Source organism: Pongo pygmaeus, chromosome 16 (assembly GCF_028885625.2).
Source record: "Pongo pygmaeus isolate AG05252 chromosome 16, NHGRI_mPonPyg2-v2.0_pri, whole genome shotgun sequence".
Classification (NCBI taxonomy): domain Eukaryota; kingdom Metazoa; phylum Chordata; class Mammalia; order Primates; family Hominidae; genus Pongo; species Pongo pygmaeus.
Genome location: NC_072389.2, coordinates 56470246 through 56486525, shown reverse-complemented (window position 1 = coordinate 56486525; position 16280 = coordinate 56470246). Strand labels below are relative to the sequence as shown.

At 42.3% G+C, this 16280-nt stretch overlaps 1 protein-coding gene across 1 annotated transcript in view; it reads left to right on the top strand.

The window, feature by feature from the left end:
* The first annotated feature begins 3409 nt into the window (after nucleotides 1-3409).
* LOC129014438 (aromatase) overlaps nucleotides 3410-16280 on the top strand; it is a 35154-nt gene continuing 22283 nt past the window's right edge. Inside the window, exons 1-2 of the mRNA XM_054451879.1 lie at nucleotides 3410-3863; nucleotides 9634-9784. Coding sequence (XP_054307854.1) covers nucleotides 3719-3863; nucleotides 9634-9784 — 296 coding nt within the window. The 5' untranslated portion in view covers nucleotides 3410-3718. The remainder of the gene's footprint in view (nucleotides 3864-9633; nucleotides 9785-16280) is intronic.

The window sequence follows — 16280 nt, the reverse complement described above, 5'->3', positions numbered from 1 at the left end:
GTGTCAGCTCTCAGAGACAGGTTTTGGTGCGATCAGGCAGAAGTCGGAAGATGAGGAAATGGATAGAGAAAAAAATGCATTTCTCCAGGAGCTGGGGTGTGAAAGAGGGATGGGCCAGGTTTGTTGGAGAGAATAAGAGGGAGTGCAAGCTTGGCACCCAGCCCTCAGATTCAGGGTGGCTGGGTCTGCTTCCCTGCTGGGCCAGTAGCCCCCATGCTAAAAAAGGTAGGATTTAGCAGGGTCTGGACATGCTAGGCAGAACTTCTGCAAGGCCAGGGCCTGCCTCCCCTCCCTGTGGCAGGCTAGGTTTAGGGCTATAGCTGTACTAGAGGATCTGGGAGTCCTTCGTGGCACTGTGGGACCCTGAATGTGTTCAGACCCCCAGGTCACCAGGACACCTGGGCTCTGCTGTGTCCCCAGAGGTATTTGCCCTGACTCAGGCTGAGGACTTTGGGTGTAGGACTTGTGTTTTCTTACGCAGAGGTTGGTGGGGCGTTGAATGAAGTTGTTAGTAGGCTCCACGTAGCACAGGCACACAGGCCTAGTGCATCAAGTGGCCAGAGCCCCTGCTTGGTGCCAGGCCAACGTGGGATGCTGAGCAGGCAGAGACTACTCTGCAAATAACAATGGTGCGACCCAAGAAAATGACCCTCAGAGGGCAGTGGAGACCCAGGCATTTGAGACGGCCTGGCAAATGCATAGCACCTGAGGGCCATGTGCATGTACGTGTATGTTTGGGGGTGAGGGGAGGGTATTACTGGCCGAGGGGACATGTAAACAACCTCTGTGCAAGTTCTAGGACCTTCCTGTATTCCTGTACCACTATTTGCAGGCTTCTGTTCAACCTACCCACGTGGCCCATTAGAATGTTCCACTGAACAGTAAAACCAATGTGCATTCAGGAGAGAATCTCAAAGGACTTTTCCAGCTGTGGCATTCAGAGGTCCATAAAGCTTAATCCTTTAAAAGGAATCATTCTAAATAGCCCAGGAGTGAACACAAATGAATGAAAAGTCCATGAATGTGGGGACTAAATCCCGTAATAGGTAGCAAAATGGCATGATAAAGAGCATGGGCTCTGGAGACAGACGACCTAGGCCCAAATTCCAGCTCTGTCACATATGAGCTGGGTGCCCTAGGGCAAGCTGCTTAACCGCCCCAGGCCTCAGTTTCTCCATCTGTAAAGTGGGGATAATTAGACTTAGCTCTCAGGTTTGTCATGAAGATGAATGGCTTAATATTTGTAAAGTGCTTAGAACAATATCTGACACATAGCACACGTTTTCTAGGTGTTAAAAAATATTCTTACCCTGCTGGATTTTTAAGTGATGCTCTTGTCGGGGATCTTTGTGACATACTTTTGAGGAAGATGAGAAACCAGGCTTCTTAACTCTGTTAAACATTTTAGACACACAAACAGTCCTCACTTTGCATGGCAGTATGGGACTGTAAAAATGACCATGCAAGCTAAAACTGTGCAAAGCAATCCTAAAAATCAAGAGAAAAATTACAACTGTTCTGTGACCTTTAAAATTTGTTGTCACAGCATTAGAAACTCTTATCATAGGTTATAAGTGTGTAGGGAGACAAACAAACAAAAATAGTAAAATATTTGTGGACGCAGTAATTTGAAACATTAGAAACAATGCAACATTTTAAGTGTTTTCTTTCTTTGTGAAAATAAACTTACTAAGAGGTTTTTTTAAAGTGCTTGCCTTCTTCTCTTTGCATAACTTACGATACTGAGGGAACATCTTTTCTATGCCAGTGAATTGCCATAGTCCTTTATAAATTTGCATCAGCTTGCAACATCTTATCTCTTTGCTTTCAATGTTGTGAAATACCTCTGAAAGTTCCTATAATGTGAAGTTTTTTGCTGGGATCACTTCCTGTGGGACATCTTCATCCTTTTTGTCACAACCACTTTCCTCATTTATGCTTTGAACAATGGTTTCAGGTTTCATCAATATAAATCGAAACTTCGAGGGTCCCAACTGTCAGAAAGTCACATAGAACTTACTCAGAATGATGTCAAATTCCACTCTAGAAATTTAAAACCTCAGCCTGTTAAAAATAGCTTGTCATCAACAAAGGAACCAGATGATAACAGACACAAGGCTGACTTTTTAGTTTCAACTTATATATATTAAAAAAAAACAACCACAAAACTGTTCAACATAAGCACAATGTGCTTTCAGGAGAGAATCTCAAAGAACCTTTCCAGTGCATTTTCAGTGCCCTGCACTCAAGCATTAATGATTATTTAAATGGTAGAATAACATAAAATGATGAAGCAACTGGATAAATTCAACTATGTTGTAAAAATTTTGTAGTTGACAGAAATCAGTCTTTGGACTTTAAGATCGCATATAGATCAAAGGAGAAATATAATGACATACTCCTTAAGAATCTGATGAAAGTTATGGCCTTTCTCCACTAGAATGTGCACATGAGCCGATACAATATTTTATGCAGTGTTTCAGGGAATCCACAGAGCCCCCGATATCCAATTAGAAGCCCTGGCTGTGAATCTAGAATTTTATTACAGGTGAAACCCAGCCCAAGTCTGACTGAGAGCCATTGCAACTCCCAGAAACTCTAGGCCCTATCTAAGTAAAGGCAAACCTTGGAGTATGTCATCTGCCACTGAAAATGCATTTAATGATGACTCACTCTTTCCTCACTATACAAGTTTGTTCAACCTACACCTCTTCAGCTACAGACTACCTACCATCCCTGAAACTCTGTTCTGAGAGTAAAGGGATTACAAAACCTGGCTGAAAAGACAGATTCAACGGCATGTTGAAAAACACAGCAGAACCAGCACATCAGACTGTAAATTGATTGTCTTGCACAGGATGTTAGCTGCTCTTCGAATGAGGTTCCTGAGTGGCACCTGAGCCTATTGCTGGTGGCATCCTATTCTGCCTGTTCTCTCTTTCTTCCTCCTTCCCCATTCCTTTCTTTCTCTTCTCCCTTATTCTTCCTCTGCAAACCTTTTTTTCCACACTACCATTGGCCAGTCCCTAGGGACACTGTTTAATCCAGCCCATGGTACAAGAGATTTTAGATCTTCATTAAAGTCGCTAGAAATGGCCTGAGTTGAGTCACTTTGAATTCAATAGACAAACTGATGGAAGGCTCTGAGAAGACCTCAACGATGCCCAAGAAATGTGTTCTTACTGTAGAAACTACTATTTTGATCAAAAAAGTCATTTTGGTCAAAAAGGGGAGTTGGGGGATTGCTCTTTTTGTTTTTAAATTGATTTGGCTTCAAGGGAAGAAGACTGCCTAAACAAAACCTGCTGATGAAGTCACAAAATGACTCCACCTCTGGAATGAGCTTTATTTTCTTATAATTTGGCAAGAAATTTGGCTTTCAATTGGAAATGCACGTCACTCTACCCACTCAAGGGCAAGATGATAAGGTTCTATCAGACCAAGCGTCTAAAGGAACCTGAGACTCTACCAAGGTCAGAAATGCTGCAATTCAAGCCAAAAGATCTTTCTTGGGCTTCCTTGTTTTGACTTGTAACCATAAATTAGTCTTGCCTAAATGTCTGATCACATTATAAAACAGTAAGTGAATCTGTACTGTACAGCACCCTCTGAAGCAACAGGAGCTATAGATGAACCTTTTAGGGGATTCTGTAATTTTTCTGTCCCTTTGATTTCCACAGGACTCTAAATTGCCCCCTCTGAGGTCAAGGAACACAAGATGGTTTTGGAAATGCTGAACCCAATGCATTATAACATCACCAGCATCGTGCCTGAAGCCATGCCTGCTGCCACCATGCCAATCCTGCTCCTCACTGGCCTTTTTCTCTTGGTGTGGAATTATGAGGGCACATCCTCAATACCAGGCAAGTCAGTCATTTATTTCTGTATCTAAGGAGATTATTTACTTGGGATTTTGGTCCATGATGGTAAAGAAAATTTTGCAAAAGGACAAAAAGCAAACCTGGAAAGATCTCTGAAGACTATGGCTGTGTTAGCAAATGAGGACTTGGGAGAAAATTTTCAGACCAATTATCTGCACATTTTAAATGAAAGCACTTAAAAAATATCTTAGATAAACCCTTCCACTCTGCGCTGTGCTTTCGTAAAGTAGACTTGGCACAAGTACCCTTTAAAACAAGCTCAAGATGGGGTGGAGTAAAGTAACATTCCAGGGTTTTCTGGTTAACTTTTAAAAAATAGATTGCAATTTTGCTCTGAAGGTGAAAATGTCTCTGTAACACCTTCTTCACTGCTTTTCTTCTCCCTTTCATTTTGCTTCCTCCATGCCCCCTCTTTGTCTTGTATTTATCCCTTCTCTTTATTCCACTCATCATTTTCTCTTATTCTTGGGAATGTGGTGATAGTGGTTCCCATTTTTCTCCCACTATGTGGATCCCATTTGACCCTTATGGGAGCCTGGTAGTGGGAGAAAAATGGGGACCACTCCAGTGCTCTTGGAACATCACACCCCGAGAGAATCTTCAACAACATCTGTGGGTCGATCGAAAGTAGAGGATAATATAATTATCCAGATAATCCCAATAGAAAACCCCACCCTTCCACCCTTAAAGCTGCAATGATCAGATATCAGATTAATTCAGAATGACTTGAAATTTCAGACTGCTTCTTTAGGTTTCAGTGAAAATGCTTCATTGCAGACACATCTGTTCACAATTCCATAAGATATCCAATGAGACTTTAAGAGCATAGTTACACACTGGTAAGTGTGGTGGGCCTCGTCTCAGTAGGATCAGAAGTGGGAGCACGGGGCTGGCACAAAATGCTCTGTGTCTGGATTCTTTTTAACATTCCAGATAATTGCCTGTCTCTCTGCATGATTCAGCCTGATATTTTAGATTACTTTAATGCCCAGTTTAAAGGAACATTGAGTTAATTTTGTTCTCTGCTCCCTGACAGGATCAACTCTAGAGAAAGGAGTCTCAGAGCTAAGGGACAACTGTTTCATGGTCTTCAACTTGAACTCTCTTTCCCAGTGTAGCCCTTCCTCACTGGATTTCTCCTCTCCCAAAGCGGCTTCTAGGTCAGGGTCAGTGAATGGTCGGGGTGGGGTGAGTAAGTGGTGGGGGTGGAAACCTTTTTTTCCTCTTCTTCCCTTCATAGGCCCAGGTGCTAAATTCCAATTTGTCTGTGTTAGCAGACAATCAGGCCAGGAGAGTCCAGCACTGCCCATGCATCATTGCCCATCCAGTAAGCCACAGGTTCTCAAGCTTTTAAGTCTATGTGAGAACACCCAGCAAGTAGGAGCTTGTTAACATTTCTGTTCCTGGACTCTGCTCCTGACTTTTTGACTCAGACTCTTCAGGCCTAGAAACATGCATTTTTAAAAAGTCCCCCCAGATGTTTATGTTAATCAGCGCTGGTGGAATTTCCTTGGACCCTTGACCAAGGAGGTCAGCCTGTTAGGACAAGCCTGAGAACCAGCAGCCCTGAAGCTCTGGATCAGTGGGAGAGTAGGCAGCACTTCACTCTGTCCACCATTTCTGGGCCAGGGCCATCATGCTGCATCTACTGACAGTCAGATCAAGTAGCACAGTGATTCTCAGCACTGTCTGAGGTAGGAGCTCAGCTAGTTTGGGGTTGCTATTTTTTAAAAAATCTCCCTTCCTGATTTTTTATGAGCAGCCAAGGTTGAGAGCCACAAATATGATCCTAACTCCTTCATTTGACAGAAAGGGAAACTGAGACCCAGGGAGTTGATCTGCCTTGCCCAGACAAAACGCTATGACAAGCATGAGAAGCCATGGAGTTCAAACTCGTCGTTTTACAAGTGAAGGGTTAAAGTCCAGAGAAGGGAAATGGCTTGTCACCTCCCCAGCTGGACAGAAAGTGGGAATGTAGGGGGACCACCAGAAAGTCCTAAAGCCCAGATTGATGATCATTTTGCTAGACAGGTAGTTTCTAGTTTCACACTTTCCCTTTGAAAGCAGAAGGTCTAGTTAGAATCCACTAGTAGCACAGACTGTGAGATCCTATGGTTTTTGGCTGGGGGAGGGAAGATAAGAAAATTGGCCTTGTTTGGGGTGGTTTTTGCTGATCAGCACTGCTGAGTTCCTGCCAGCTCCCTTTAATCAGTGGCTCTCTAGGTTCTTGGTTTTAAAGGTTTAGGGGAAGCACAGAGTCAGGAAAGCTCAGGACCAGTGAAAGCTGGAGGGACTTATAATGATTTAAAGCCCTTAAGTGAGTTATAACTTACAAAGCAGTTTCATGCCCATTTTCTCTGGTGAGGTTGGTGTGTTTGTGTCTGTTTTGTAGATGGCAAAACTGAGACTCAAAGAGTCACACAACTAGTAAGTGAGAAACTGGGGCTAATATCTAAGCTTCTTCTAGCCGTATTTACTGCTAAATAAACAGGCTGCCCTGTTTTCCAGCTTAGGGGCAGGAGGATGTGTGAAAAGATTAAAGAGATGTGGTTTCTGCCCCGAGGGGATTATATAAAAGTAGTAAAGACAGTCAGGGGCACACACATAGGTAGTTGACTTAGTGCCAGGTAGGGGCTATGAAAGTCCTGAGGAAAGGGTCGTTCCTATGGAGGAGGGGGAGTGGCCGGTGGGGGGCGGGGGGGCGGGGTTGGAAGCTTCAGTTCTGAAAAATTGCTCCCAGACCACTGATCTGGGTCAGGACTCACAGTCACCTGGCACTGGCTGCTCTCCCTTCCCCCAGGACATATAGCCATCCCCAGCTCTAAACAACAGTCCTCTCCCTCCAGATGCCATGCTCTGCCCTGGGTACCACATCCCAGAGCAGAGAACCAGGGGGAAAGAAAGCATGGCAACTGACATTCCTCTTTTTCTTGTCAATATTTCACAGAAAACTGCACAGTGCGGTGACAAATTTGCCGTCACGATGCAGCCTGACAAAGCGGATGTTACCCTTGTTCCAGAAGCTCCTCGTGTGCCTTTGCAATCACTCTCTATCCCTCACTCCAGAGCAAAACACTGTCTTTGATTTTGTGACAGTCACTCCCTTGCTTTTTTTTTTTTTTTTTTATCATTTTACCACGTAATTTCACATCCCAGAGAATACAGGTTAATTTTGCCTTGTTTTAAACGTTTTAGCAGTCAATTCATACATACATTATGTGTTCTTCTATCTTGCTTCTTTTGCTCAATAGTATGTTTCTAAGATCCATCCACATCGCGGCATGCAGGTGTAGTTCATTTTCATTGCCATAGGTTATTGAGTTATATAAATATCTCATGGTTTAATTGCCAGTTCCACTGTTGAGGGACACTTGAGGTGTCTTTAGTTTGGGGCTATTGTGAACAGGGCTGTTCTGAATGTATATGTGCACACAGGTTTCTCAATGGTGTACATCTGTAAGGCGTGGAAAGCAACAGCTTGTTGATTAGGACAGCTGGGGAGAGGTCCCAGCTGTTGGCTCCAAGGAGGCTGTCTCTGTACAAAAACGCAGCAAAGTATTCACTGCTTCTTTAGGGTGTGAAAGAGGCTCCCACAATCACTGCATGCCTAGCCTAGATAAGCATTCCCAAATCTGAGAAGCAATGATCAGCTTAATGTGGATACAACCAGAATATTTCCCTAATATTTTGCCAAAGTTTCTACCTTCCTCCAGCATTCTTCTCTCCAGCTGGAGGGTGGGTGGAAGGCCTAAGATATACACGTAAATGAAAAGGTCACACTGTGTTAACATTCTTTTATTTTGTAATTATTTTTCACATACTCTCCTCTCTTGCCCCTAGACTCTGATGGGGACCATTATACTTATAACATCTCCAGTCCCTAATTTGGAGCTAGTGTCTATACCTGTAGTATCTATACCAGTAATTGTTTGTTGGATGAATTACGCTGATATACAATTGATCACTAAGGACTCAAAACTCTGGTTCTCTTCTGGTTAGAACACTCAGGTTCTCAGTCTAAGCACAAGGTTCTATCTCCCTTTTTCAGTAGATACATCTCTCCTGTGTCATAGCTTACATTTGAATGGCAGGTTCCAAATATTAAGATTTTTACATTGTGGGCTGTGTGTGGTGGCACAAGCCTGTAATCCCAGCTACTCGGGAGGCTGAGGCAGAAGAGTCGCTTGAACCCGGGAGGCGGAGGCTGCAGTGAGCTGAGATCATGCTCCTGCACTACAGCCTGGGCAACAGAGCGAGACTCTGTCTCAAAAAAAAGGATGGCATTTAAAACTTCATCCTTTATATTAGATACACATGCCTAATTAATTTTTAAAATTTATTCAGGAAACATTTGTTGAGCATCTACAATGTGCCAAGCTATAAATATCCAGTGAGGTATTATATTATGCATATATTAATTGATTAAAGGTTAATGTATCTAATGACAGTTTAAGGAAATACATATTCAATCAAATCTGCTGTGGAAATCTTTTAAAGAGCTTAATGAAATTATTTTAATACAAAGTCAGTCATCTACTGTATAATGTAGTGTTACTAAAATAATCACAAGATTAATAACCTTAGACCATATTTTCATTCTATAGGTATTAGCAAAGATCTTTTATTTAAAGGGAAAAAAGAGCTGACAGTCTTGCTCATATTAACTCAGCTATTGCAAAGTAAAAGACTAAACACTGTTTGCTGTGTTTGGGACTAAACATCCAATTCAGATGATTCAAGCAAAAGCTTACACTATGTATATTATTACACAACATTTGCCCATAAGGTGAGAATGCTGTCTCACATAGTTAGGCATGTTTTGGCTTCACAGTGATTTCACTGGCAGAATGAAATTAAAGGAGAAAGATTTAGAAAAACTGCTACTTGTCAACTCCTGAAAACATTCTAAAATTTTTTAATCTAACTTTTTACCACCACCAGTAAAATCAAGCTACCAAGGTTGTTCTCCAATATAAGCAGCATCAAATTCCCCAGTTGTTCCCTGGATGCATGTTCTGTACAATTCTGCCATCCTCTGCATAAGCAAGGTTGTAAGCAGCCACTACTCTGGGCTAAAACCAGATCATAAGACTCAAACTCCAGTCTAGAGCTCAAAGACCCATTGCCTGACTCCTCAACTCTTAGCTTTATTTTGCCTAATGAGATTTAGCTTAAGAGCCTTTTCTTAAACGGAGTCTTTTTTGAGGGGAATAAAAGAAATAGATATTCTTGGATTGGACATTCTCCTTGTAGATCTTGTTTCTTTCAGTTGAAAGATGTCCTACAAAACTACAGACCAGTTTTAACCCACCCATTCTGTCAACTGGGCACTCAAACCAAAAGTTTCCAGAAAAAACTAGGCACCAAACAGATCTGCCGGCTTGTCACTCATCAGCGTTTCCATGTTTGCTACCAAACGCACCAATTGACTTGTATTAGAAACTCACTGATACCAGTTAACCTGGGAAGAAATTAGCACACACACCCCAGTTCATTCAGACTGAAATGATTGAGACCAAATAAAACTAGGGTGGCGTGGATACTGAACTCCTTTTTACTCACGGAGGGGTGAAGAGCCTCATGTTAAGCGTGAGGCTTTTGTTTTGTTTCAAATCACTTTATTCGTGATTCACAGATATACATCACATGTAAAGAACACTTAGCTATAAAAGAACAAAAACAGGAGTAACACAAAGCAGTTGCAATTTTTGGTGTGGCTAAGATGTTGCTTATGCTCTGATGCCTGTCCTAGGTCCTGGCTACTGCATGGGAATTGGACCCCTCATCTCCCATGGCAGATTCCTGTGGATGGGGATCGGCAGTGCCTGCAACTACTACAACCGGGTGTATGGAGAATTCATGCGAGTCTGGATCTCTGGAGAGGAAACACTCATTATCAGCAAGTGAGTCTGTTCATAATCGAAGACATACTTTTTAAATCGAGGCTGGAGTTTTCTCCACTTAAGACAACTTTATTTTGAATCTTGATGTCTTTGTTTCTAACGCTATATTTTTACCACTGAAATGAAGTGAGCAATCCCCAGAAATCTAACATTGCAAACAGAATAATTGGGTTTTGCTTGAATTTAAGCCAGCAGTACATAAATAACTAACTCTGGAAAGTTGGGAAATTATTTACAATCTCTGTGAGCAGTGAATGTGGAAACTTAGAAGCCAGATAATTTGATTTTGACAAAACATACTTTAGGGAGAGGTGTTATCTTTTCTGCTTTCCCAAGTTTTTTGGTCTTAACCACAAATAAACATTAAAAAGAACCAAGCCAAACAAAGAAAAAACCCATAGAAAACAAAAATAAAACCCGAGACATCACTGCACTATAGTCTGGGTGACAGAGCAAGACCCTGTCTTTTAAAAAATAAAACAAACCTGAGGCAGAGGTATCTGATTAGCAATTTGCTAATTTATTCTCCTGCCAAGCAATTGAGCACCTCTAAAAGAGCAGATGGTAAGCCGACCTTGGCTGAATCTGATTAAAGTAAAGAAAAAAGAAAATAAAAGAACAAGACAGTAGAAAAAGAAGTAATTCACATGCTGCTCTCCCATTTATGACTTTATGCCTGTATTCCGGTGGAGTGATCTTACATAAATCAGGAACAATATTACCCATTTAAAAAAATAGTGTCCTCCCTCTCTGCATTATTATATTTTGTGGATAACTAGCGGATTGAATTAGCTCTATGGTTAACTAAATAGGGATTGACTATAAAGAACTAGTTTGGTGAAATACTTGTTTTCTTGTTTATTGATCTTAGAAAATGGAGAATTTCAAAGACGGCGTATTTTCCTAGACTTTCAGCCAGCTTTAGTAGACTTTTAGCAAAGCTATCTGCAAACATTGTCTCAACGCATTTTTATATTCGTAATCCCTGATAGAGCTTTACCCACAAACTAAAGCTGACCAGGGTGTTTTACCAATTTGTTAGAATTATTCATTCAGATACAAAGACTATAGCTCAAAAGTAAGTGAAGCTTTTCTAGAAACTACATAATTTTTTCAGGTCAAGATTACATACATCATCTCATAAAATACCACGGTATCCTCAAAGCCCAAATATTTGAAGCAGATATTGAAAGAAGGGAGCAAGGGAGAAATCGGTATTATTTTAATACTTCCAAATATTTCAAACTATCCAAAAAGAATTTTTTTGGCCTGGGATTTTTGTTTGTTTGTTTCATTCAGTTTTGTGTTGTAGCACTTTTAAGAGTAGCTGAAGCAGACCTCACCCAACTAAACAGAAATGGCTTCAGGTGGAAACATCATTTCATTGGGTTCATTGTGAAGTACTCTAACGCAGTAGTTTTCAAAGTGTGGTCCTTCAACGAGCAGCATCAACAAGCCTGGGAACTTGTTAGCAATGCATGTTCTTGGGCCCCACCCTGACCTACTAAATGAGACAGTCTGGGGTAGGACCCGCAATCCGTGTTTTAACAAAGTCTGCAGGTGATTCTGCTGCACACTTGAGTTTGAGAACCACTGCTCTAAGAACTAGATCATAATTACTTTTTTATTTTAATTCTCCTGGTCTATTATGCTCTAGTCAGCCAAATTTAAGTGACTATGATACGTTCTTGATATGTTCTCATTTTGAAAATCAGTACTTGAGTCACTTTTATAACTGGCTATGGTCTCACAAATATCCTGGAAGCACTGGTGTTTGGGTTTGGGGGTAGGGACATATGCTGCTGCTTTTTCATTTCCCCGCACAGCCTTCCAGCTCTCCCCAGCCCAGGGTCTGCCTTCCCCATCACCTCTTTCCCTCAGCAGACAGGTGAAGTGACCCCCAGGATATTTATCTAGAAGGATATCTACCTGCTGCCCAAGATCTAGCACAGTGCTGTGCCTCTCACCCTAGCTGTACCTTAGAGTTACCCAGGGAGCTTTTCAAAGCCCCACTGCCCAGGCCACACCCCCACTTTTAGATCAGAACCTCTGGGGGTAGGACTCGGGCATCAGTGGTGTTTAATACTCCCCTGGGAGTTTGAGAACATTCCATCTAGAGAGGGGTGGAGGAGGAAGCTCCTGGGGCAGGAGGGCCTCTCCCCGGGGTTAGGGGAAACAGCAATGCAGGATTGGTTTTGTCTTATGCTAAGGTGGTAGAGGTATAAGACTAGAACTGGAGTAAAGAATGATAGACTTGAGAAAGGACCAGAGTACCAGGACAGAAATCATTCTGAGATACTAGATATTTCGATGCTAGATTCTTAAATCTCCAGAAAAACTCCGTGAATTCCCAAATTACTGAAGTGCTTGCTCATTACAGTGGGGGTGGCATCTTAATTAGGAAACTCCGCTAGTCTTAATTAGGAAACTGACTCCAACAACCCCAACCGACTCAGGTGCTGGTGCACACTGAGACGCAGCCACAACCCACCCACACTACCTCCAGCTCTCCCAGTTCTTTCCTTTTCCTGTCCTCTCAGGCTTTTCACTTGTTGGAGTCTTTGTGTTCTCTTTAATTGCCTCAGAGCAGTTCAATTTTGTTGTTAAAGGCTGAGCTCCCCGCGGGAATAGGACATGTTTGTCCCCATCTCCTTTCCTTGCCTGCTCTTCAAGTCCCTTCCAGCACTCCCCGTACCTCTTGAAAAGACCCATTGGACCTCAGAAAGATTTTTATTTTTATTTGAATAGTTTGCCAGATTTTTTTTTCTTTTGAAAAGTTTGAGGTCTGTAGTCATTAAAACTGTGTAGAAATTATAGTCCAACTTTTCCAACCAGCTTCGTCCCAAAGTAGTGGGGGCTGCAGAACTTCAGGGGAGAAGTCAGGCATGTGCGCTGCTGAGATGCTGCCTGTGCTACTAGGGGCGTGGAGGCACGGTCCCTCTGGTGAGCTGTAGATGACGTGTGCACCGTTCCCCCAGGCAGCTACCCAGGCAGCTGTACTCTAAATTATTGAGGGTCTGTAAGTGCTGCGTATGACACTATATGTCCATTACATGTTCCTAGATCAGTTTTTGTCATGAATACAAAAAAAAATTTATGTAGCACTCATAAAGGGAAATTAGCAATTAGCATGCTAATTTGGGTTATATTTGCATATCTGTTAGCAATTAACATACCAATTAGGGTTATATTTTTACATCTGTCTTAATGATGTGCAAATTTACACATCATTTACAGGGGCTTCCTTCATTTATTCTGTGAATATACATTTACTGAGAATTTATTATATACTAAGCACTGAATGATTCTAAGTTGTAATAGTCATTATTGGCTCTTCATCCATTAAATATTTATTGAAAACTTACTATGTATAGCAGCAGGTGTTGTTCTAAACTCTGGGAATACAGCAGTGGACAAACCAGCCAAAATTCCTTTACCTCATGGAGCAATATGTCGTCACTAAGTCAACAATAAACAAGTAAAATATATAGTGTATCAGTAGAGTGACCAATTGTTTCAGTTTGCCTGGAACCAGGGCCTTTCCCAGGATGTGGGACTTTCAGTGCTGAAACTGGCATAGTCCCGGGCAAACCAGGATAGTTGGTCACACTATTATCAGGCAGATAGGTGTTACATAGAAAAAGAATAGGGAAGGAGGACGGGGGAGGACCAGTTGTAGAGATGAAGGTGTGATTGTAAATAGGTGGTTCAGGCAGCCCTCACTGAGAAGACAGCATTTAAGTAAAGACCTAAAGGAAATGAGCAAGTAGCCCATGCAGAGACCTGGCGGAAAAGCATTCTAGACAGAAGGAACAGCAAGTGCCAATATTCTAAGGCGAGAGCCTGAGTGGAAGAATACAGGAGATGAAAGAGGCAATAGGGTACCAAATCACATCAGGCCTTGCAGGCCATTGTAACAATTCCGGCTTTTACCCCCTGCAAGAAAGGAAGCCACTGAAGAATTTGAGCAGAGGACTGACACATATGACTCATTTTTGTTTCAGCAGAATCATTCTGGCTGCTCTGTTGAGAATAGGTGCAAGAGGACCAGGGATGGGGACAGAGAGACCAGTTAGGCAAGAGGTGATGGTGGCTGGTCCAGGTGGTAGCAGTAGAGGTGATAAGAGATGAGGGGAAATTCTGGACATATTTTGAAGGCAAAGCCAACAGACTTGCTGACAGATTGGATGTACGGTGTGAGAGAAAAAAAAAAAAGAGTCAAAGTCCTGCCAGTTTTGCATTGAATGGGGACATCGTGTCCTGAGATAGCTGGAGCAAGTTGGGAAGGGGAGCGATTAGGGTTCCATTCTAGACATGTTAGATTTGACATGCCCAGTTGACATCCGAGTGGGATGATTGAGTAGAGAGAACTCAACCTTGAGACCCTCTAGTGTAAATAGGTCAGAAACTAGCAACAGAGACTGAGAAGGAGCAGCTACACCGAGAAGAGAAAACCAGGAAAGTGTAATGTCTGAAAACCATGTGAAGAATCCATATCAGGGAGTAGAAAATTGTGAACCATGTCAAATACCACTGATGGGGCAAGGGAATGCATGGAGATTTCAGTACTGCATTTAGCAACAGGGAGGTCACAGGTGACCTTGACAAGAGCAGTTTCAATGGACTAGTGGGGGCAAAATTCTGACCAGAGAAGAGAATCGGGGGAGAAGAATCAGAGGCAGCAAGTGTAGACAAGTCTTCCAAGGAGTTATAAAGAAGGCAGGAGATGGGACAGTAGATGAGTGAGATGTGCGGGCAAAGGAATTTTGATTTTTAAAATAGGAGAAATTACAGCATGTGAGTTGTAGGGGGACTGGTCAGTTATGGAGGAAAATCAAATGATTGTTGATGGAAGAGAAAGAGTGTGCTAGGTGAGATGTGAAGAGGTCCCTGGGGACAAGTGGATGGGTTGGCCTTGAATAGTGACATGGAATTTCCATAGTAATAGGAGGGAAGGTGGAATATACGGGCACAGGTCTGGGTCGTTGGGGCTTGTGGAGATTCTCTTGTAGTTGCTTCCACTTTCTTGGGAAAATTGGAAATAAAGTCTTCAGCTGGGGCTGAGTATGGAGAATATAATAGTCATCTAGAAGAGTGAGAGAGTGAATGGGCTGGGGACATGCAGTAGCATTGCCAGCGACACTAAGGGCCCACTTGAATTTAACCGAGACCTGACAGCAGGCACGTATGTGCTAACGCACACACATGCACACACGTGTGCATATATGTGGTTTTTCTTTTTTTCCCAGCCCACTTCAACCACCAGGTGCAAGCACAGAATAAGCTAAGAGTTGGATTTAGCTATAGTGTGGTCTTACCAGACAACCATGACAAATTAAGAAGAGGGTCAAGGGAGTTGAGGATTCAGGGAAGGCTATTTTAATTTTAATGATTGACAGTAATTTTTTCCCAACTTTCTATTAAGAAAATTATCAAATGAGTAGGAAAATTGAAAGAGCCATCCCCCCGCCACACTTTTCCCCCTATGACATTGACCTTTTGAAGAGACTAGGTCAGCTATAAGATATCCCACATTCTGAATTTCTCTCACTGTTTCATCAGGGTGTCATTAACTATATTCATCTATTCTCTGTATTTCTTATAAACTGAAAATTGGGTCTAAAGCCTCAATTAGATTAAGGTTGCACATTTTTGCAATAACACTTCAGTAGTACTAGGAACTTCATATCACATCACATCAGAAGATGAGTAACAGGTTGTCCCACTAACACTGATGTTAAATTTGATCACTTGGTTAGGTGGTTATGGTAAGATTCCTCTGTTATAAAGATTGTTTATCTCTTGTAGTCACCTAGAATTTAAGCTGGGTAAGTTAGGATATTAGAGAAGTGAAGGACAGTGAAAAGGTGATAGGATTGATGGAACAGATCTACATGAGGCAAGTGTTTTTAAATGTTTATCACCAGCCGGGCGCGGTGGCTCACACCTGTAACGCCAGCACTTTGGGAGGTGAAGGTGGGTGTATTACTTGAAGTCAGGAGTTTGAGACCAGCCTGGCCAACATGGTGAAACCCTGCCTCTACTAAAAATGCACAAAAAATTAGCCGGGTTTAGTGGCGGGTGCCTGTAATCCCAGCTACTCAGGGGGCTGTGGCACAAGAATAGCTTGAACCTGGGAGGTGGAGTTTGCAATGAGCTGAGATTGAGCCACTGCACTCCAGCCTGGGCGATAGAGTGAGACTCTGTCTCAAAAAACAAACAAAAAAAGGCACCAATTATTCCATTAATTGCCTCCTCATCACTGTTGAATCTACCCACAAGTGTGTGAATTGTTTAATCCCAGAACTCAGGTGGCTTTCTTCTCATCACCTAAGAGCTTACTCCCTGACTACTTTTCATTTTGAACAGACAATAGGTTTGCCATCTTTGAACATGTCTTTTATCTTCAGTCATGCTTAATGAGGGATAATAACCCTAGTGACCAGACACCCAACACTGTGCACTGTCCCTGCTGAGGTTGGGGACTCAGCTGGAC